Source organism: Eleutherodactylus coqui, chromosome 8 (assembly GCF_035609145.1).
Source record: "Eleutherodactylus coqui strain aEleCoq1 chromosome 8, aEleCoq1.hap1, whole genome shotgun sequence".
Lineage (NCBI taxonomy): Eukaryota > Metazoa > Chordata > Amphibia > Anura > Eleutherodactylidae > Eleutherodactylus > Eleutherodactylus coqui.
The window spans coordinates 92,722,944-92,746,855 of record NC_089844.1 but is presented as its reverse complement, the minus strand read 5'-3'; the positions used below and the strand labels follow the sequence as shown (position 1 = coordinate 92,746,855).

Below are 23,912 nucleotides of genomic sequence, written 5' to 3'. Positions count from 1 at the left end.
TCTAAACCGCATCAATATTTGGTGTGACTGCCCTTTGCCTTCAAAAAAACTGCTTTAGTTCTTTTAGGTATGCTTGCACACAGTCAGGGCTTTTGTAAGCTTATAGTCAGGTGTATGACTAACCAGTTATATCAAATGGATGTTAATGATCATCATTTTCATATGTGGGTTGAAATACAGTTGTAGTGGCCCAGAGGCTCTTCTGGAATAGCCACACATTCATAGTCCTGTTACACTTTGCTATGTGTTTCCAGAAGACATAGAAAGTGCCTTACATCAGAGAAACCCAGTTTCTCCCCTTCTCAAGCTAAAGCTTGGCAACAGCTGGCTGCTGATTGGTTGTATGTCACTGGTAGAGGGGAGGAGAGAGAGTTCAGAGCAGGAAAACTGTAGTATGAGCCAGTATGCTGAGGGGATGGAAGGCATAAAAAGTGTGTAAAGAAGGCAGGATGCGAAGGAGTAGTCTTAGAAAGAGAGTCTGCGTGGGGAATCGTCGGAGGAAAATGTGCAGGGAGGAGGTCTGCTTGTTTTTCTTCAGAGAAGCCAGGATTCACCGGCTCCCTAGTCTTACTGGCAGTAAGGAGGAGTAAGGTTGAATGTGTTCCACTAAAACAGTAAGTTACACAAAACCCAGTGAAGTCAAAGCCAGGAGTAGTAAAGCGGCCATCTCAACTCCAATCCCAACATCTGCATAATTTACTTCTAATAAGCCCACCAGATAACTTGGCCTGTGGGAATTCATACTAGGTAACCTTCCAAGTACCAATAGAGGGAGAGCGTTGAAGAGAAAACTGCATTTACTAGGAATTCAACTGTACTGTATAACCATTTGTTCTGCAATCATCCTGCAAGATTTCTACTGTTCATTGTATTATATTTCCACTAAATTAAAGCTGAAGTAAACTGTGCACTTCTGGTTTGCTACACTAAACAGCTACCAGGACTCATGTCAAATTATTTCCGCCATTGACTACCTCAGTCCTGGATGACGTTCTGGTGTCACGTGACAAACCACTGTTCATCATAATAAGAACTTTATTTATATTTTGTGCCACTGTGCTGCGACTGAGTAGGACACCTTTGCCGCCATTGTCGGGAGAGATTGCAAAGCCACCCGTGACATCCATCTTGCAATCCCCATAGTCTCCTGTACTTTGGCGCATCTCGCTCAGACGCTACACTGTCATTAAGTGAAACAGCAACAGCTGTGTAGGAGACTTAAAACTGGGTGAGGAACAGCCAAACGCGGCTACAAAGGTAAGGTTGTGAAAGACAGTTTTATGTCACGAATCATACACCATGGCAAGACAGAGCATAGTCCCAAGACACAAGGTAGTTATACTGAGTCAGCAAGGTCTCTCGGAAGCAAGACATCAGACAGTATCACACATAATAATCCTATATGCACAATTTATATCACATATAGGCTTAGCTACACAGCTCAGTAGCTGGTATCACATATACGCTTAGATAAACAGCTCAGTAGCCAGTATCAGACATGATAAGCTTAAATACATGGCTCATCAGACAGTATCTCACATGATAAGCTTAGGTAGACATTTTAGTGGACAGCGTCACACATGATAAGCTTAGATACACTGGCTTATATCAGACAGTATCACACATGATCGGCTGCTTAGAAACACAATGCAGTAGACAATATCACACATCATGGGCTTAGATACACTAATACAATGTACCACATCATGGGCTTAGATAAAGCAGCTCAGCCAAATGTGTTACACAGGACAGACTTACATACAGTATCACGCATACTAGATGCAGATACACCAGCTCAGCAACACAGTATCAGGCCTCTTTCACACAGGAGACAGCGATATCGGCGCTACAGAATCGCAGCGGTATCGCAGTTCTGTACACGTGATTTTGTAGAGTCAGGGATGCTTTTTCTTGTGAAAAAATCTCGCATCGCGACGCTGCTACATGCGATTCTCTCACACGATTTTATCATTAGAAAGTTGATTGGATTTTCTAATGTTGAAATCGCATTCCACGAAAATCTCAAGTTTGTGCGCTGCGCTGCAGTAAACAAGGAGGCTCCATAGGGAAACATGGGCTACAAAACATCTTTTTCTAGCAACATAGCATCAGACAAAACGTCACTAATGTGAAGGAACCAATTGGAATCCACGGGCTTCACATACGAGTGTTTTGCAGCGCTGTCGCATCGCTACAAAATAGCGCAATTTTGTAGCCAGTATGAAAGCAGCCTTACACAATAATAAGCTTAGATACACAGGTGAGTCGACAGCATCATAGGCTTAGATACACCAGCTCAGCATACAATATTACTTAGAAATACAGCATGTCCTTATATATAATTTGATAACGACAACTAGGAATTATATCAGTCAACCAAATGTTATATTGCAGCAAACTGAAATGATTGCACCAACGATAAAATGACAAGAGAGGGATTAGGAAAAGGAAAATATAATAATCCTTAGCACTTCCCTATTCACCAGCCTCTATACGGGCTGTATTTACATGGGCAATGCGATTAGCGCCCAACATCCTAGGATGCAACTTGAATCACATTGCATGTCCCATTCTTGTGCGAGACGTGCAGGAAAATGGGACTTGCAGCAATTTTTCACATTTTGACCATCAGTTCAAGTGAAAAAAAAAACATAAAAATTGCTCATATGTATGAACCCATTCAATTCAAAGGATTCATTTTCCGGGCAAGTTCTGTCCGTGTTGGACAGGTCAGAACTCGCACAAATATAATGGCGGTGTGAAAGTAGCTTTAAGGAAGTGTATTACCAGTAAGTCTAATATAAGAAAGTTCCTGGTTGTGGGCGTTCTCCTCATGACCACAGACTTCCCCTTCTCACTGAAGGAAGCCGTGTGGTTAATAATCCATTCAGAGTACGAGTGCACAGAGGAAACTATCCGCACCAAGATCTGCACATTATTATGGATTTTAGTGCTGACTTTCACTGTAGATTTCACTCTCTGAAATGAATGAAATCGGCGCTGGAAATTTGCTGCTTTTCCATTACAGAGCATTCTGTGGATTTGAAAATCCATAGCTTGACTATTTTCTGCTGTGGATTTTTTCCTCTGGAAGTGAATAGGGTTTGGTGCTTTAACACATGGCCGTGTTTTGTCACATTTTGTGGCCGTGAAAATCACGGCCACAAAATGTAACGGAACCATTGATTTCAATGGTTGACTATCAGGATTCTCATGCGTTAAAGAAAAAATAGGACTTACCCTCTCTTTCTTTCATGTAGATTTTCTACATGCGAGAAAAGATAGGGCAGGACCTATGATTTTTTTTACCTGCGCACAATAGCGCAAAATTTAAACGACTAGCCAATGAGAGAGAACACCTGTGGGTGTGGCAGGAAGAAACATAAAATCATTGGTTCCTGCCACACTCAAGGAAGATGCTGTTGAGGCAGTTACAGGAGCTGCAAGCCTGGGGTCCGCTGCAGACCGGACTGTGCCTGTCACAAGTCTGACAGGGGAGGACGCCCCCTAGATGCCCTGGTTGAGTATAATGACAAAGACACTGCGAGTTGTCAATTCAAAAGTAGTGCTGTGTTCCGGTGGATGTGCAGTGTGTAAATGCTGTAAATCTTTGCTGTGTGCAATAAAGCTGGCAGATGCCAGAGTTTTCAAGAAGTTTGGTTATCGAGAGACTCTGAGAGTGGTGCTAACCATCTTAGGTGAAGAAGATGGTGATCCCTGTGAGTAACCCCCACATGACGACAATATGGATATATACAGGCCTGCAAAATATTCCAAGAACAGATGAGAAGACTATAGTCAGCTATGAGGTAGCAGCACAGATTTTTATCTCTTCCCACAAACTTTTCTATGACCGTTTGATTAATAATTAATTAATAATTAATCCGGCACCAATCAGTCCCTTTTAATGATGGACTAACTGGCTTCTATTGAATATATTAAATTAGTACTGTGTGACTTTCTTTTTTTGAAAGGTGTCATGAAACATCACATTATGTATATGCGCCCCCTACTGTACTGTTTGTTAGGGCATCAAACACCCCCAGCAGAGTATTTAGTCTTTCTGGTGCCAACCCAGGACCGCAGTGCTGAGAGGCAGAAATGCCAAACACATTACCTTGACCAGTGAAGAGTGCAGGAATATGTTGTGTGGCATGATGATTGCCCCTATGATGCCAACAGCCTGGAGTAACTCAGCAGATCCACAGCCAGAACAGTACGGGTAGAACATCCCCTTTATCACCTCTCTCTGGTCAGGCCGAACCACCACATACTGCAACCGAGGACAGAGAACGAGTTACTAGAAATGGAGGAGATAGCACTGTACTCTAGTTGACAAAAGAAAAAAATAGCACACGGTGACAAAACATAGCGATTTCGATTGCGACTATGCACTTGCCTTTTATGAAAAAAAATTACTAAAAAAGTAGCCAACAGGTGGCGCTGTAGCTATGCCAATCATACTACAAATGTTCAACAAGTCCCCTTTAGTTTTCAACAATGCTCTCCGTTCAAAAGACCATGTTTTCCGTCGCCGAACACAAGAAGTTAGCTTTAATCGCCACAACATGGTGATGAGTGTTGTCCTTCAGAACTGATATTGATGGAGGTCTGTCATGGTAGACCTGGTCCGCTACAGCGCCACCTATCAGGGACTTCTTTACAAAAACTCTTTTCAAAAATGGCGAGCGCACTCTCTGAAGTGGCCACTATCCGAAGTTCATCTCATTTGGAGCAGCAGAATGCCATCAGAGGCCTCTGAGTTAGGGAAAGTTTAATTGCGCTAACCCTGTACAAAGTCACAAAACTGGACAAAAGGTATATTAAAAACACTTAAGAAAATAAATCTTGACCGACAATCAAAATGATCACATAGGTCACTACAGATATGCTTCAAAATACCGGTCAGTGAGTTCAATAAGGAACAGCAAAGATGAGGCAAATAATGTACAAGTAAATACACTGATGTGCTAGAAGTCATGGGATAGTGGTATGTAAACTGACCATTAAGTGGCGTTGCCTCATGTGACGCTTGGGAATGCCCACACCTATATAAGTTGTGAGGTGTTATTTTGTGAGTGAGGTTAAACACCAACCCCCATGCTCCATGGCAAGGCAACATGATTTAGGCCTCCCTCACACAGATGTTTTCTACCGCAATTAGTGCAGTGCTTTCAGCACTTTCCAGTGCCACGATTTTCGAGCGGTGTCTGCTCTATTTTTGCCTGTTTAGCGCACCTCATCAATGTTGAGGTATGCTAAACTCCACTGTCGGCCGCAGCTCCCTGTGGCCGAAAGCAAAAGTAGAATTCCGGCGCTTACCGCAACGTATGTGTGAGGGAGGCCTTGATCGGAGTTCAAACAAGGCGCCTTTGTTAACTCCATGACACCGGACACAGCACCTCACGTGGTCCCATGAGATTAACTGGATTCTAGAGGACTGGCAACATGTGGTGAGATCTAATGAGTCATGGTACCAATTATTTCAGGCTGATGGAAGGGTTCTTGTGTGGCACAGACCCCATGAAGCCTTGGACTCCAGCTGTCAACAACAATACTGAGCAGTCTGGTGGTGGCTCTATACTGGTGGGGGGTATGTTCTCATGGCATGGATTCAGTAGACGGTCTACCTAAGCACGTCATTGACCGATGTCCGCTATGTTTCACTGCTTGGTAGCCATTTGCACCCTTTTTATGGAGTTCATGTACCCCACAATGATGGGATATTCCAGCAGGATGATGCACTGTGCCATCAGGTTCAAGTTGTCCAGAATTGGTTTGTTGAGCATCCTGGAGAGTCCCTATGAATAATGTAGCCTGCATCTTTGCCTAACATGAACCCAATTCAACATTTATGGGATGTGGTGAAAAGGTCCATTCACACCCAAAAATCTACACCTACAAATACCACAAAACTGTGGGTGCCTCTCCAGATGGCTCAACATCCCTCCCCACATTCTTCGTCCACTTGTAGAATTGATGCTATGCCAAGTTGCTGCACTTCATTGGGTTAGATGTCCCATGACTTTTGGCATGTTAGGGGAAATCACATAATAATGAAATGCATCAGTATTACAAAAAAAAAATCTATGCACAAATGGCAAATAAACTCATATACCCAATAAAAGGATTCAATGTGCAAGTGCATATAAAAGGAAGACAAAGCCCTTTGTAATGTAAATAAGCGCCAATGATGTGGAACTTGGGCATTTATGTCTCTAAGGTTCCACAGGAAATACAAATGAGCCCAGGCTAAAATAGCCAAAAAACCTGTAGTGCAAGACAAGCCATATGTATCGCTGCCCCACATGCAGCTTCAGAAGGGGTTATCTTTTGACCCCCATCCTCACCTCGTAGCCAAACGTCACTGCCATTATAGTAATGAGGAAGGCAAAGAAAGCTTCCAATTTTCTGAGACCTACGAAATATGTAGAGATAGATGGGGTTAATGTCAATTCTGAGAGAGACTGGAGCACAGATATTATAAGAATAGTGATAGGGCTGAGGACCACGGGCGCTATATGATCGCATTGGTCACAATCTGCATTATATTCCAGTAACCTCACCATATTTATCCAGGAAGAGGAAGATTAGCGTGTCAATGATGGTGATGAGAACGCCGCCCCAAAGGGGAATCCTGCAAGACACAAGAGTGATACTCAGCAGCGTCCTGGTGTAACGCAGCCAGCTTCAAGACCCCACAACAGTAAACAGCATAGGGCTTGTATCAATGAATTGTCACCACCTGGGCCATTCTGACCAGACTGTTAGGAGGTGTTAGGACCAGTGGATGTGTGAGGGCATACAAAGTGACCGGGCTCAGGACGCCCCTCTACAGACCACCAGTAGAGAGGAGCGTCTGACCAGACTGTTAGGGGGTGTTGGGACCAGTGGATGTGTGAGGGCACACAAGGTGACCGGGCTCAGGATGCCCCCTACAGACCACCAATAGAGAGGAACATCTGACCAGACTGTTAGGAGGTGTTGGGACCAGTGATGTGTGAGGGCACACAAGGTGACCGGGCTCAGGACGCCCCCTACAGACCACCAGTAGAGAGGAGCATCTGTCCAGACTGTTAGGAGGTGATGGGACCAGTGTGAGGGCACACAAGGTGACCGGGCTCAGGACGCCCCCGACAGACCACCAGTAGAGAGGAGTGTCTGTTAGGAGGTGTTGGGACCAGTGGATGTGTGAGGGCACACAGGGTTACAGGGCTCAGGACCTCAACCGACCACCAGTGGAGCATATTGACTAATAAGCAGCTCCAATTGTTTCATTGTCCACCATCCAGAGACAGGTGACACCACAACATTGCCACACTTCTGTGGCCGCCGAGTCACCAGATTTATCACCAATAGAACATGTATGAGACTATTTAGAATGCAAACTTCAGCAGCCTACAGGTTTGCAATCTAGAAGCTCAGTTACAGCAAATTTTGAATTATAAGCTGCAGGATACCATACAGAACCTGTATGCCTCCATGCCCACCCGTATCACATTTTGTATCCAAGCTAGAGGCGTACAACAGGGTACTTGAGCCTCCATGTCTGCCCGTATCACATCTTCTATCCAAGCTAGAGGCGGTACAACAGGGTACTAGAGCCTCCATGCCTGCGCTATCACATCGTGTATCCAAGCTAGAGGTGGTACAACAGGGTACTAGAGCCTTCATGCCTGCCCGTATCACATCGTGTATCCAAGCTAGAGGTGGTACAACAAGGTACTAGACCCTCCATGCCTGCCCATATCACATCTTGTATCCAAGCTAGAGGTAGTATAACAGGGTACTAGAGCCTTCATGCTTGCCCATATCACATTGTGTATCCAAGCTAGAGGTGGTACAACAGGGTACTAGAGCCTCCATGCCCCCCGTATCACATGTTGTATCCAAGCTAGAAGCGTACAACAGGGTACTAGAACCTCTCTTTAAATGTTTGGTTTTCAACAATAAATGCTCTTTTTGCTCTGATATTGTAATCACTTACTTATATCAATGTTACAATCACACGGAAAGTTTCATTCCCACCGACAACTTCTCGGGGAGGGATTTTATTTGACAATGAGTGTATACCTTGTATATTATAGAATGGTAGAGATGGACATACATATATGGTGATCTTACCGTCCAGCTGACAGTAGGCTAAATGCAATGGCTGTACCGATGACCTCCTGCATATCTGACCCAATAATGGCTATTTCTATTAAAATCCACAGCATCCAGCGAGGAGCCTGAGAAGATGTGAAAATTTGAATGAAATATCTGTATGAGTCAAACTTATGAAATAAATTCAGCAGAAAAAATTGGGATGGGGAAGGGGCAACACAACAATAGAGCATTGCATTATTATTATTATTTCCTCCTAACTTTGCGCATGTGTAGCATTACTGTGTGTACGGATTTCAAGTTCTTTCATGTCTTTTTATCCATTCACACCCAAAGCTGTTTTCAGAATCCTGCTTGTATCAAGCCTTGGAAGTGTGCAGTTTTAGGTCCACCCCATTGTCTGCTATGTTGCCTACCAAATTATGGAGTTTTCCATAAAAAAAAAATTGGTTTGGTTTAAATCAAATCTGATAAAAAAGGTCAAACACACCTCTCAGCTGACCCGCTGCCATTCCTGTCCTCCAACCGGTCTCTGCTTACATTGGCTTACATTGTTGTTTTCGCAAGTGACCACTGCAGCCAATAGCCTACCTCACAAGAGGACATCAGTGACATCCCATCAGCAGGTCAGGGCTTCTACATTACTGGTCACTGGACAAAGTGCCAAGCTAACACTACGATGTCGTGGTGAGTAAATTATGAAATTTTTGTTTGAGTCCAAGGAGGGATTTAAAAAATGTAAATAAAGGCCCACTTACACTGAAAGATAATTGCTCAAAAATCACTCAAACAACAGTGATTAGCTACTTAAGAGTTAATGCAGGTGGAGCTGGACACCGCAATAGCTCCAAGAACAAAGCAGCTGTTTTGTATATGCAAACAGCTGCATGGTTCTCGGAGCTTTCAGCTGGTGTCCCGCTGAGAACTCCCAGCTGGATACCAGCTGAAAGAATGTTATCAGTGCTGTCCGCTGAGGAAATCAGCGTGCAGCGCTTATAAGAGTCATCGGTGATTTAAGCTTGCTAAAAATCACAGATGAACGAATAGTGCACGAAAAGTGCACGATGGCAACATGTTTAGACACAGCAATTATTGCTTAAAAGATGGCTTTTGAGCGAATTTTGAGCGATAATGGTTGTGTCTAAATGGGCCTCAAGTCAGAAAACTCCTTTCATTCTTAACTGGAACCCCTTTAATTCCCACAATGCACTGCTCTCTAATATAAAAGGAAACCAGCAAAATTGTGATCATAGAAGAAATCATCATGTACCTCAAAAATGATGAACACCTTACCTTTGGGTAGTAAGCCTGGCAAACTTGAGCCAAATCTCTCCCGGTTACAACACCAAGCCGTATAGCCAGCCGCTGACACAGAAGACCAAGGAAGGTGGCACCAAGGAGAACCCACACGAGCTGGGAGAGGCAACAGATAAAATTCCATTAATCCAGCACCCATTGTCAGGGATCTGGGGTCCGGGTCCGGGATTCCCTGAAAACAACCCACTACCCCTGTCCCTACCTACTTGCCCCCCTGGGTTAAGCCCCAGGGCGACAACTGGGCGACGGTCCCTACACTCACTAGGGAAGCGAGGCACAGGGACCGATACAGACAAACACTGGAAACAAACGAACACAGAGGAGAGTCAGACAGTCCGAGTCGGCAACTGGAGGGTACGAGGTACAAAGGGGTCAGGCAAAGCAAAGTCGGGTCCGAAGTCCGAGGGTCAAAAGTCGGGAGCACAATCCAAATATGCAGGTGTAGCCTGGGGACAAACATACACTGGCAATGCTAGGAGGAAACAGGCACGTTTAAATGCTGTCAGAACTCCCGCCCCAGCAGCTAATTAGGGCGGGGCCCTGCCAGCAACCAGACCCAGACATAAAGCAACGAGTGCAGAGATCCAGACATCCAGTGCTCAGCAAGTGCAGATCATCCTAGTCAGGATGTCATGGCAACAGGGACAGCATCAGCCGCATGCCCAGCAACTCGATTACCCAGGCGGCGCCCCCTGAGCACAGGAGCACGCGCCCGATGCCAGTGTCCGGGACTCCAACAGCCAGGGGAGGTCACCAAGACCGGAGCTCCCCTGCGCCGCACCTGATCAGCTTGGGTGATAGGACCGGTGGTGCGGACACGGAGACCCGAGAGCCACCGGTCCTAACAACCCACAAATTTTATTAAAGGTGGTTTCACATCTACAGTGGAACCATTTTCTTCTAGCATAAGGCCGAGCAGCTAAATAGACCTCATTATAGTCAATAAGGTCCGTACGATGCTGTTTGGTTCTGTCCTAAGACAGAACCATTTGGCTACGGGGATTCCCGTTTCCTGCTCCCCAAATGGAGCAAATAAGCGGAACCCCCTAAGTAGGTGTGAACCCACCCTAATAGTGAGTAGTAACTCTGGGCCAGAAGAGAAGGACCCCAAAGCTAAGATCCAATAGCGCTACCTCCTACTTTTTCTAGAAGGAAGGCCGAATGTCCAATAGATGATTGTCCTTCCCTGATCAGCGCAGGATCTCACCATCACTCATTGGCAAAGGCGAAAATTGTCTTGGCACCTACCTTAAATCCGGCAATTGCTCCGCACTGCAGGTCAGACTCAATGTTCCCAGGATCCAGGTAGGCGATACTCATGAGGAAGCCGGGTCCAGTGAATGCCCAAAGCTTGCGGAAGCTGAAACCAGGCTGTGAGGGTCGTAGAGACAAATCAGACAGCAGGTCAGATACAACACAGGTCTACATACACCAGTGTTCAGGACTAGTTTTTGGTAAACCGAACCAGTAAAACTCTGTTTTGGGTAGAACTCTGCTAAAAGCTCAGTTCAGGTTTGTGCAAATGAAATGCACCCACAAAATACACTTATGTGAACTATCCCATTGCAATCAATGGGCTCTATTCACTGTGTATTGCGCAGGAAAATTTTATGTGTGTAATGCGTTGGGTAAATGTATTCATGTGCGTAAGCCAGTAGGCTGTGCTAATTTGGGCAAATGCAATTTTTCATGCATTTTGTGATTTTCATGTGTATTTTTCACTGCTCTGCACTTCCTGATTTTTTAATGTGATCCCTGTAATAACACGCATTTATAATGGATCGCAATCACACGCAGAACAGTTTGTTTTTCTCCTATAGAAAATAATGGGCATTTTTTGAAGAAGAATCACAGAAAAATAGGACATACAGTGATTTTTCTAACAATATCTCGTAAGTTGCTCCTTTGACCCATTTTTACCAAAAAAGAGTTGAGCTTACCAATATCCCATAAACTGTATTAAAAAGTTTGCTCCAGCTTCCCTCAGCTAATCTATTCTTGTACTATCCAAAGTCAATCCAAAATGTATTTCTCCTCAGCTGACCAGCCTGTTGGCACCAGTGATATTTTCTTTAAGGGACAAGACATCATCTTGTGAATCCAAAATGTTTATCCAGGATTTAACAAGGCCAGCCAGTGTTATAATGTATCCCTATAGGCAGTAGACTCACATGGTCAGAATGTATTGCGGGTGGGGGACAATAATAGGGCTATAGAAATGTATGAAGAGATGAACTTTGTGTGTAGAGTGGAAAAGTTAATGACTTTCTTCCAAGCTGCAGAAATACAAGATATTCTACACATGCCTGCATGCTAGCTGCCACATAGGAGGGAGGGAGACAATACCGCATTCTCCTGTAGAGGACCATGATTTTTATACGACTAATTGCTGTGGTTCTGAAGGCCAAAAGAGGTCCTACTAGAGTGTGGGGGGGGGGGGGGGGTGGCTGTAATAAAGTGGTCATTCAGTGTAATTCTCTATTATAATGAATGCCTAAAACAGTGAGTCCAACAGCTAAAATGGTTAAAAATTGTAAAGTTGCTTTCATCCGGCATCAGTGGGAAAAGTGTTGGATTATTTCAGATGTTCCTGATGTTCGGATGTTCATAGGATGGTCATGATCAGACTCATAACTTACGCTTCCCATGGACGGTATAGAAATCTTCTCATCCAGATAAGTGGATCCTTCCTCATTACTGTGTCTTGTAATGGTTCCATACCCTCGATTCCTTGGTGAGTCTTAAGAAACAGATCAGAAATCATAGTTTACACTAGTATGTAATCGTATATTCAGCCATATGAATGAGCCTCCGCCTCTAGAATCCGCAGCAATAACCCTCCACAGCATGATATGGTAAAATGATTCTTTATGCACACAAGTGGAAAACAATTGCGGTTTCCGCTCGTAGATGAAAAATCGCAGCATTCTCAATTTTACTGCGGTTCCCACACGGACGGCTTCCATTGAAGTCAATGAAGCTATCCAATCCGCGGTCTCTCCAAAATTGACACTGCAGACGGGCCGTGGATTCAGCGGGAAGAGCAGGAGTGGGAAAAAAAAATCTGTACTGCACATGCCCGACGGCAAGCCGTGCAGACCATCCGCAGTACAGATGAAGAAACAGAATGACAGGTACGCGCTGACTCTGCTGACGCCAGGGTTGGGTTCTCACATGCTGAATCTGACCTGCTCGTGGACATAGGGCCTTAATGGATTTATTGGAAAGGGATAGCGTTTAAGCATTCAGGAAAATTCAGCTTATGGGGTGGTGAGGGGTGATGTTAGTGGGGATGGGTTTTAGCGGAGATCCAAGAGGTAGGCGAAGGAGGAAAAGTACATTTAGGTGACAGGAAAGCAGTCTTCCCTCAATTCAGAATATTGGTTGTTTTGCTTGGCTATTACTGAACCAAATTTGGGGAGTTGTCTCTTTGGGAGTAGCCTGGGTGTCTCTTTGCTTGGGTGTCTATCTCTATACCCAAAAAAGACAAAGTCGTCACAGGGGTCTCTGTCTTTTCTTCCAAAATGGGGACCAGCAAACCACTTCATAAAGACCCGGAAGGTGTTCAACATGTATTGACAACTATCACCCTCCTTCGGTGCCACGAACACAAATTCATCCAGATAGTCAATCGCCGATCTGGAACCGGTCTCATATCATACCACTCATTCAAGAAAGGAACTAAGTAACTTGAAACAGTGGCACGATATAGAGCACCCTGTAGGTAGGCAGGTGTCATAGATAAAAGGGACCTTGGAAATGGCACCCGAGAATGTGATGGCAATCACAGTGGGCGGGCAGCAGGGGCATTGAGCGGCAGTTTTCAGCGCTGACACCGGGGAAACAATGCGGGAGGTAAGTATAACACATCCCTGGACACAGCAGGTCACCTTTCAGCTTAGTCTCAATATTCTGAAATAGGGCCAATAATAGGTAACAGATTTCCTATAATGAAGTTGCTCAGTTATGAACTCCCAAAATACAGTATTATTAGAGCCGCTCCCATAGATGGTAGTAAACTCCAAGGTTGCATAAGCTCCTCATATCTGTCATCAGGTTCGGTGACTCGTGTGTTAGCTCATCATTACTCACGCATGCAGAATACACATGACTCTGCTTTAGTGGTAAGTTCTGTGCCTGGTGTCACTAGGTGATACGTCTGGTTACATTTTTCATCAATTTATTACCTGAAGTTTTTTCCCTTTGGGGAAAGGAGGTTGGGGGAGGGGGTGCTTGTGGGGGGAAGGAGGAGTCTTGGAGCCTAATGAATTCTGCAATGTTTATGTATTTTTTCCTATTAAAGTCAATGTGATGAGTCCTTGTTGGACCAATACGCCTAGAGCAAGAGTACTTATATAAAAATGCTGCTGATATCAGATCACATTTGAGTGTAAAGCTGTCGACACACATTAGATGTATATTGGAGAATGATCTAATGTGTATGGCGACCTCCTGACTCCCCAATGGTTGATGTTGGGGGACACAAGGATCGGGCGGTTAGATTTCATCTGCCTAATCCTTTTGTTCTCAAGGAAATAAGTCAATGCCAGAGGTACACAAAAGTTCGAGTCACTGTATACATTAATTGCATTACTTATACATTACTTGCATTAGTGTTCCAGACTTATATCCTATATTATGCTTAAGAGCTGCACTCACTATTCTGCTGGTGGAGTCACTGTGTACACACATTACTTATCCTGCACCGATCCCAAGTTACATCCTGTATTATGCTTAAAGGAGATGTCCCGCGAAAGCAAGTGGGTCTATACACTTCTGTATGGCCATAATAATGCACTTTGTAATGTACATTGTGCATTAATTATGAGCCATACAGAAGTTATAAAAAGTTTTATACTTACCTGCTCCGTTGCTGGCGTCCTCGTCTCCATGGTGCCGACTAATTTTCGCCCTCCGATGGCCAAATTAGCCGCGCTTGCGCAGTCCGGGTCTTCTCCTCTTCTCTATGGGGCTCCGTGTAGCTCCGTGTAGCTCCGCCCCGTCACGTGCCGATTCCAGCCAATCAGGAGGCTGGAATCGGCAATGGACCGCACAGAAGCCCTGCGGTCCATGAAGATAGAGGATCCCGGCGGCCATCTTCAGCAGGTGAGTATGAAGACGCCGGACCGCCGGGATTCAGGTAAGCGCTGTGCGGGTGGTTTTTTTAACCCCTGCATCGGGGTTGTCTCGCGCCGAACGGGGGGGGGGGTTTAAAAAAAAAAAAACCCGTTTCGGCGCGGGACATCTCCTTTAAGAGCTGTACTCACTATTCTGCTGCTGGAGTCACTGTGTACATACATACATTACTTATCCTGTACTGATCCCAAGTTACATCCTGTATTATGCTTAAGAGCTGCACTCACTATTCTGCTGGTGGAGTCACTGTGTACATACATTACTTATCCTGTACTGATCCCGAGTTACATCCTGTATTATATGCCAGAGCTGCACTCACTATTCTGCTGGGGGAGTCACTGTGTACACATATTAGGTATCCTGTACTGATCCTGAGTTACATCCTGTATTATACTCCAGAGCTGCACTCACTATTCTGCTGGTGGAGTCACTGTGTACATACATTACTTATTCTGTACTGATCCAGAGTTACATCCTGTATTACACGCCAGAACTGCACTCACTATTCTGCTGGTAGAGTCACTGTGTACATACATTATTTAACCTGTACTGACCCTGAGTTACATCTAGTAGTATACTCCAGAGCTGCACTCACTATTCTGCTGGTGAAGACACTTTCTACATACATTACGTATCCTGTACTGACCCTAAGTTACATCCTGTATTATACTCCAGAGCTGCACTCACTATTCTGCTGGTGGAGTCACTATGTACACACATTACTTATCCTGTACTGATCCCGAGTTACATCCTGTATTATACTCCAGAGCTGCACTCATTTTTGGGTTTGCTCTCTTAAACACGTGATTTTGCCTTTGAGTGCGATGCGTTTTGCCAGAGAAATGCATCGTATTGCAGTACATCTGTACATGTGTTTTTTATATATGTGAAAATCACAAGTTTTAATAGGAAAATTATAAACTTACATTGCACTCATGTACATGCGAGTATGATGTGATTTCAATGGGATTTTTTAAAATCGCCCATAGGAAATAATGGGCAAGTTTTTTGCAGAATCACAGAAAAATAGGACCTGCTGCAATTTTTCTATCTTGCAGCATCAAGCACAGACGTACATATAAATAGACTCATTTGAAAAATTCCACTTCTATTTGGTGCATTCCAAAGTGTAGGCAGTGGAGATCATGCATGCACACCTCCGCACCATTCACTGCAATGGGACCCTAGCCGAGCGCTTGAATGGGGTGCACTGATAGATCCCTTCTCTTTGATTTGGTTATGATGTCCATAGTCTCCATGGAGTATGACTGTTACAAAATAAACGGACAAGTAGTTGCGTCCAGCTGCTAGATCTGATGACTACTGCACCACGGGTCAATTGTGTCAGGCATTGTGCAACCCTATATTACAGGATATGCTGTCACTGTGTAACCCCATGATACATTTTGGGCTGTATCATTGTGCAATGCTTCCTGCCATGTAAAATCAATATATTTAGAACTGATTTACATTTTTCTAATATTATAACTCTTAAAGGGACACTAACTTTTCAGACAACTTCTGCTTATTTACCAGCTTGTGTTAGTCTCATCATGTCTGTAATAAGGACACATGGATTATTCCATAGCAACAGGAGGGGCTATATTCACAGGCAGTTCCAGTGTACTTACAGGCTGCAGGCTGACAGATCTGAAGACAGTGTGATAACAATCTCCACAGTATTTGCCTCTCCTGCTGTTACAGCATGCAGATATGTATCTGTGTGTGCTTACATTACACACACATTATAGTGGGTTTGCTAAACATTTGGCTAGAATGTCTCTAAATGATTGTCCTGCGAAAGCAGATGGGTGGGCATTCTTATACTTCTCATGCTGTTTGAACCATAGATAATGCAGTATGGGAAGAAAGGGCAAGGATGTCAGGACAGTGAACTACTGGCAGAATGCTAGGCTTACTCCACACTCCCTTCCTGAAAAGTGGATTGCAAACAGAAGAGCAACAGAAAAATGGGGCCAACAACTTGAAAATCAGAACTTGCAGACATGAAACAGGGTGCAAACAGCAGAAAAAAGGGTAAGGAGAGCTGTGATATTTTAGAAAACTTTCTGAAAACTTAGAAATACTTTAAAGATGTTTTCTCACTATTGATATAAATGTCAGATCAGTGGCGGTAAAAATGTTGCCCCACCCCTTCAATCCCTGTGGTGCCAGGACTCTGTATTTGGTAGACATGGAGCAGGCTGCGCCTAGTTGTTTTCTTTTCCTTTCGCTATTTTCCAAACTGCAGCTTTATTTTTTTTGATACCTGAGTAAGATGAGAAGTTAGCTGCTTCCTGCCTTACCTATGTAGGGAGGAGGAAGCCTCTGAGTGGTTTGGTGACAGTAACCCAATGAGAGGTAATATGGCGGACCATGGTAGATGTTAGAGAGCTACTTGTTCCATATGCTTAAAGGGGTTGAACCAAGATTACAAGTTATACCCCATCTACACAAAAGAGAAATAACTTGCTGATTTGTGGGGCTCTCACGCTGATCTGAAGAATGGGGCTTCTGTGTCCCCCTCTGCCTGTCACTGTAGGGTCACTTTTCTCCCTGCAGTGACATCAGAATGAATGGAGCACTAGCTGAGCATGTGCGGCCGGTGCTCCATTTATTTCAATGGGGATGATGGAAATACCTGAGCACTTGCCACTTGGGTATCTCAGCAGGCCTATTGAAAGTGAATGGAGCGCTAGTGTGGGCAGCGTTCCATTTAGTTTCCTCCTCACTGCTGGAGTGCATCAATCCTGCAGGTGGGACAGAGGCAACCTCCTTCTCGAGATCGGCAGGAGTGCCAGCGATAAGACCCCACCAATCCTGTGGATAGGGAATAACTTGTACTCTAGGTACAACCTCTTTTAGGGTCAACCACGTATGCGCATGACATCAGTCTGTCCAGGAGAGAGTTACAACGTATGCGCCTTCTTGCTCAGTGTGGCGCAAGCAAGGTGATACTGAAAGCATGAGGACTCCAGCAGGCGGAGCTGGAGACGTGATGAAGTACTAAATGGATAGGATTTTATCTGCAATGGGCAGGGATACAACCAGAGCGCAGGCACAGCAGGAATGTTCATCGAACAGTGCTACCGTCATCTGCATATAATGTGCGACCCAAAGACTGGACTGTATCACGCAAGTGTAATCACACTGGAAAATAAAAGAAGGTACCATTATACGCTTCATATCATATGTCTATTCCATTGTTTTCCCAAAATCTGGTGATAGACTTCCTTTAAGGGCTGTGTCAAGTTATAAAGTTGTCCCCTATGGGAGTTCCAAAAGTCCCCACATGAATGGAGGGAAAGTTGAACTGGCACGACACTGCTCCATTTATTTCAATGAGAATTCCACACTCTCCTACTCATTGAAATGAATGCAAGACTGCCAATTTATTCCTGTGATCACCTTCAGAATCTCTGTTCTCAAGATCAGTGGGGTCCGACCAGAGATAGCTCTATAATGTGGCACAACCTCTTTAAGGAATAAAGAAGCCTAATGTTACATTCACATCCAGGTTTTATTCATCTTGCCTACATGAATCCAATCTATTTAAGCCTGGAAGGGAAGGATTAATGGGCTATACACCCATTTGGAGACCGTTCACATCAAATATTAACCAAACATGCAAGCAACAAAGAGAAAACAGGGACATAGACCCTACACCAATACCAGGGGGCCAAATACTCACCAAATGTGCTAACACAACAACAAGATAGGAGGGAATATAAAGAAGTACGAGGTATTGGTTAGTACTTTGGAGCACAACGTGGCACTTCTGTTACATATTTCTCCGGCAGATGAATTGCTAGGCATTCTGCAGCCTCTTCTGTAGTATCAGAACAGCTTTTGATCCTCATATGCATCTATAAGTCTTGGATACACATGTCACTATTGCTGGTTCACCGATTGTCCTTTCTTGTACTGCAAGTATCCCTAGGACTCCCACTCATCCTGAGAACGGGAGTATCGATGGTCCTTGCATGAATGGAGCAGAGATCGTACAACATTCATTTCATTGCCAGAAATTGCCAAGTTCAAGTGCTCGGTAATCCCCAATGCTGTCACCGAAGTGAGTAGAGTGGTGGGGTACATGCGTGACCTCCGCTGCATTCATGAGTGGACCATCGGGACCCCTATTCTCGCGATTGGTCTGGCCTCCACCAATCATAAAGTTATCCCCTATCCTCTGGATAAGGGGTTAGAATTAGCTTTTAACCAAAACATTAAGGGCTTATTTACACAATAGTATACGGGTCTGTGTACTGTCTGAGTCAACAACTAACAGGACTCTGACAACACCCGGACCAATAGTAGTCAATGTGCCAATATATGCATCAGTTTTTTTTTACACGGGCAATGAATCACGTGAAAAAAAACACAGAATGCAGCATACACTAATCCCAACCAATTTACAGGCAAGACTTGCGATCAAGACTATGATGATGAAAAGAAAAGAGGGCAGCGAAGCGCAATATCAATCTTAGATACTTCGACTGATATTACACTTGTAAACCTGCACATTTTTTCTGCCACTGCTATGCGTTTTGCAAGAAAACTACATCACGTTACATCACTGTACATGTGATTGTCAAGCGCATGAAAATCGCGTGTTCTTCCAGTTGTAAAAATATACATTTGCATCGCACAGATATAAAAATCTAATTTACATGCGAATGCATTTTTCGGGATGGAAAAATAGCGCAGTCGGGAGCATTATTTTTCTGTTCAAAAAACCGGAAACCGAACAGAAGCAAACTAAAGACTCTGAATGGAGCCTCTGGTGCAGATGTGGACATAGCCTTAGATACACCAGTTTAACACAAAAGGTTTAGATAGATCAATTTAGCAGATAGCACAACACTTGATAGGCATAGCTGCACTGGCTCAGCTATACAGTATCACACATGGAAGGTCTAGGTCAGTGTTCCCCAACTTCAGTCCTCATGTTTTCAGGATTTCCTCAGTATTGCACAAGTGATGCAATTATTGTCGGTGCCTCAGGCATTGCCACAGTTGTTCTTACTATGGGATATCCTGAAAACATGACCTGTTGGGGTGCCTTGAAGACTGGAGTTAGGAAACACTGGTTTAGCTACATTAGCTCATCAGACAGTATCATGCATTATTCTTAAAGAATATGCAAAAATGCTAAAGAATCTCAATTTTCCCACCGAGTTCTTCAAGCCATTATAAATCCTGCAGCTAGAGGGAGCCACTGCAATATTAGCAAATATTACAGCAGGTAAAAACTGCTTACGAAATTCAGTAAAATGACTCTAGAGTGAAACGGCACAGGCAAAATAATAAGTCATTGTAGGGGCACCCACCTTGATCATCACAACTCCCCATCTTCGGATTCTGCAGTTCTACCCCTGTGGGGAAGCCTCAGGGGTCTGGATGGATTAGTGAGATGCCTGGATGCTACACAGTTCACCAGGGAAGAACTGCACCAACCTGCAACTCTTTATTGAATGCAGGAATGTCCAGCGTGCGCTCTGATACATTTATCTCACAGTTTCACTCAATGAACTTCCCCTTTCACTTTGCTGAAAAGGCTGACGGCAGAGGAAAATCTCTCACCAAGCCTGAGCGAGCCTGCTGTGTGCGGAGTGTATAGATGTCTTTCAAACATCAACCCCTATGTGTACCTTCTATCAGGACATAGGGACATTATAGAGGCAGGAACCAGAGAAAAGAGCAACTGTCCCTGAGACTGAAGAGACAATACAACTGCACTAACATTTACAGGAATGATACAGTGATGCAAAATATCACTACTATAATATCGCCCCTATGTACAAGAATAAAACTACTATAATACTCCTCCTATGTTCAGGAATATAACTACTATAATACAGGTCCCTATATACAAGAATATAACTACTATAATACTGCCCACTATGTACAAGAATATAACTACTATAATACTGCCCCCTATATACAAGAATATAACTACTATAATACTGCCCACTATGTACAAGAATATAACTACTATAATACTGCCTCCTATGTACAAGAATATAACTACTATAATACTGCCCTCTATGTACAAGAATATAACTACTATAATACTGCCTCCTATGTACAAGAATATAACTGCTATAATACTGCTCCTATGTACAAGAATATAACTACTATAATACTGCCTCCTATGTACAAGAATATAACTACTATAATACTGCCTCCTATGTACAAGAATATAACTACTATAATACTCCTCCTATGTTCAGGAATATAACTACTATAATTCTGCTCCTATGTACAAGAATATAATTATTATAATTCTGCCCCTATGTACAAGAATATAACTACTATAATACTGCCCCCTATGTACAATAATATAATTACAATAATACTGCTCCTATGTATAAGAATATAACTACTATAATACTGCCCCCTATGTACAAGAATATAACTACTATAATACTGCCCCCTATGTACAAGAATATAACTACTAGAATACTGCCCCCTATGTACAAGAATATAACTACTATAATACTGCTCCTATGTATAAGAATATAACTACTATAATACTGCTCCTATGTACAAGAATATATCTACTATAATACGGTCCCCCATGTACAAGAATATATCTACTATAATACTGCCCCTATGTAGAAGAATATAACTACTATAATACTGCCCCCTATGTAAAAGAATATAACTACTATAATACTGCCCCCTATGTACAAGAATATAACTACTATAATACTGCCCCCTATGTACAAGAATATAACTACTATAATACTGCTCCCTATGTACAAGAATATAATTACAATAATACTGCTCCTATGTGCAGTATGTCCTATTTTTGGGTGTTCTCTTGGAACGCATCGCCCATTGTTTTCAATGGGGCTGGTGGTAGCATCACACCGCTTGGGTGGTGCAAGTGAGTACAATGGGATGTGAGGTTTACTCATTGAAAACAATCGCTACTTTCCTGAAGTGATGAGACGCGGTTTTTACACAAAAACGCTTCGCATCCGCGGGGACTTTGCACGTTGGCGAGTGCTATATTGAGCTGAGTTTCACAGCTTGATATTGTACTTGCTGTGCGAAATTAGCCTCATGGAGCGCCCAGAAAACTGTACTGTAATTATATATTTCTATGAGCGGTAGGAAACCGGTGGAATACCACCCCCCTACTTACGAGTATGGTAGTGAGCCTGCGGGCCGCACGTCTGCTCAAAAATATGTCATTTATAGAAGGCTGTGTTCACACTGAGGCTAGATTCAGACGAACGTATATCGGCTCGGTTTTTACGTCCAGCCGATATACGCCGTCTCTCTCTGCAGGGGGAGGAGGCTGGAAGAGCCAGGAGCAGTGCTCTGAGCTCCCGCCCCCTCTCTGCCCCTCTGCACTATTTGCAATGAGGAGAGGCGGGATGGGGGTGGGGATAATTCTCAAAACTTAGCCCCGCCCCCATTCATTGCAAATAGTGCAGAGGGGCGGAGAGGAGGCAGAGAGGGGGCGGGAGCTCAGTTCCTGCTCCTGGCTCTTCCATCCTCCCCCCCTGCAGATGAGGACACTGTATATCGGCTCGGCGTGAAAACCGAGCCGATATACGGTCGTCTGAATCTACCCTTAGGCCGTTTTCACACGGGCGATGTTCGCTTGATGTGAGAGTGAGTAAAACCGCAGAATTATGAATTCCCTGCTTTTCAATGGTGTCCTTCACATTTATGATGTTTTCACTCATGCGATGTTGCGAGATTTACAAATCGCAGCATGTCCTTTCTTTCTGTGTTTTACGATTTTTTTTAATCGCCCATGTTTCCCTCTAGAGCCTTTGTTTTATCGCATTGCAACATACAAACTTGCAATTTTCGTGCGATGTGCTTCTAACATTAGAATGTCCTATTGTCTATTTCATGGGAAAATCGCAAGCCGCAGCGCTGTTTTTCTGAGAAAAAGTATCGCTGACGCTCAAACATTTCATGAAGAAAATTGTGATTTTTGCCGCAATATTCTCACGGCGATATCGCAATCACCTGTGTGACACTCCCCTTAAGTGGGTTTCTGAACTGCAACAGAAAAGACACATCAGAAAATACATGAAGATTTTTAGTTTTTTTTAAAGGATTTTTTTTTTTTTCTGCTGAGGTTCAAAAACTCTTCCTAAGTGCATCCTAAACTCCAAGTGTGAACGAAGCCTGAAAAGGGATTATGTTCGTGTTTTGTCCTTTTGTTTAGGTGGAATATTCTTCATTCACAGATTTCTGTAGGTTCTGCAGTGGGAGACCCAGATGAAAGTCGTTGTATAATTGTCAGCAGGGGGCGGCTCTCAGGTGATGGGGCTTCTGGAAGCACATGAGATTGTGCTATATAACACCCAGCAGGGAAGTACTTCTACTGTGAAGTTTGGCTGTTAGGTGAGGAGGGGGTTGGGGAAGTGGTGTGTCATATTATTTTTTATTGTTTGTTGTAATTATATCCACATAGGACATTTTCATTTGCATGCAGCAGATTAACACCCTGATTTAATTGGCTATCTTGCCTAATGATGTCCAAATATGTTTTTTTTAAATTAAATGTAATTGCACAGCGTATTGCATTAGCACTTGTGCACCTCCTATAGATGTCTATGGGGACACTTGGTACACATAATGAAGGGAGTTCTATGTAACTTTTATTTTTTGCATGTGATAAATATGTGCACAAGTGTGTGAATCCATTGATATTAATGGATTATACTATCTGTATAATGTGCATGCAAATTTTAAATGCGTGAATATGCCTACGTGAAGGAGCGCTTATTGCATAAAGTCCTCACTGCTAATTGGATATGTCTGAGCATGCTGTGGCCTTCTTCTTTGCAGTGCAGACCTGATTTCACAGGAAATCTGTGTTGCCTATGGCCTCATGTCCATGGGGAAAATCAGGCCCCCCTACAGATTCTCCATGGAGAATCCGCAGCGGGTCCCTCCTACCCTGCGGACACGAGCCCCGAAATTAGAATAAACTCACCTGCTGCAGGCTGTGCGCATGCTCCGGGCACATCCGCCGGGCCGAAACAAGAAGATCCGGCCCGCAGCAGGTGAGTATATTCTGATTATGGGTCTCCCGCGGATCCGGATGGCTTCCATAGGCTTCAATAGAAGCCTGCGGGAGCCCCGCACCAAATGGAGCATGGTGCAGATTTTTCCTGCACGCAAATCCACGTCTGCAGGGAAAAATGACATCCGCAGGTATTTAACTACCTGCGGGTGTCTAATGCATCCCTATGGGGCGCAGATCAGCGTGCAGGAAAAACGCTGCGGATTTTAAATTAGAATTTGCAAGTGGACATGAGGCCTATGAATCTTGCTGTAGATTACAAAACTTGCAGCATGCTCAGTCCCATGCAAAC

General features: G+C 43.9%; 1 protein-coding gene across 1 annotated transcript in view; it reads right to left on the bottom strand.

Annotated features, from left to right (window-relative positions):
• SLC11A1 (solute carrier family 11 member 1) overlaps positions 1-20,047 on the bottom strand; it is a 34,036-nt gene extending 13,989 nt beyond the window's left edge. The window contains exons 1-8 of the mRNA XM_066576017.1: positions 19,890-20,047; positions 12,063-12,163; positions 10,672-10,794; positions 9,400-9,519; positions 8,125-8,231; positions 6,567-6,637; positions 6,351-6,418; positions 4,118-4,273 (exon numbers count right to left, since the gene is read on the bottom strand). Of these exons, the coding sequence (XP_066432114.1) occupies positions 4,118-4,273; positions 6,351-6,418; positions 6,567-6,637; positions 8,125-8,231; positions 9,400-9,519; positions 10,672-10,794; positions 12,063-12,163; positions 19,890-19,911 (768 nt within the window). The 5' untranslated portion in view covers positions 19,912-20,047. The remainder of the gene's footprint in view (positions 1-4,117; positions 4,274-6,350; positions 6,419-6,566; positions 6,638-8,124; positions 8,232-9,399; positions 9,520-10,671; positions 10,795-12,062; positions 12,164-19,889) is intronic.
• Positions 20,048-23,912: the final 3,865 nt, after the last annotated feature.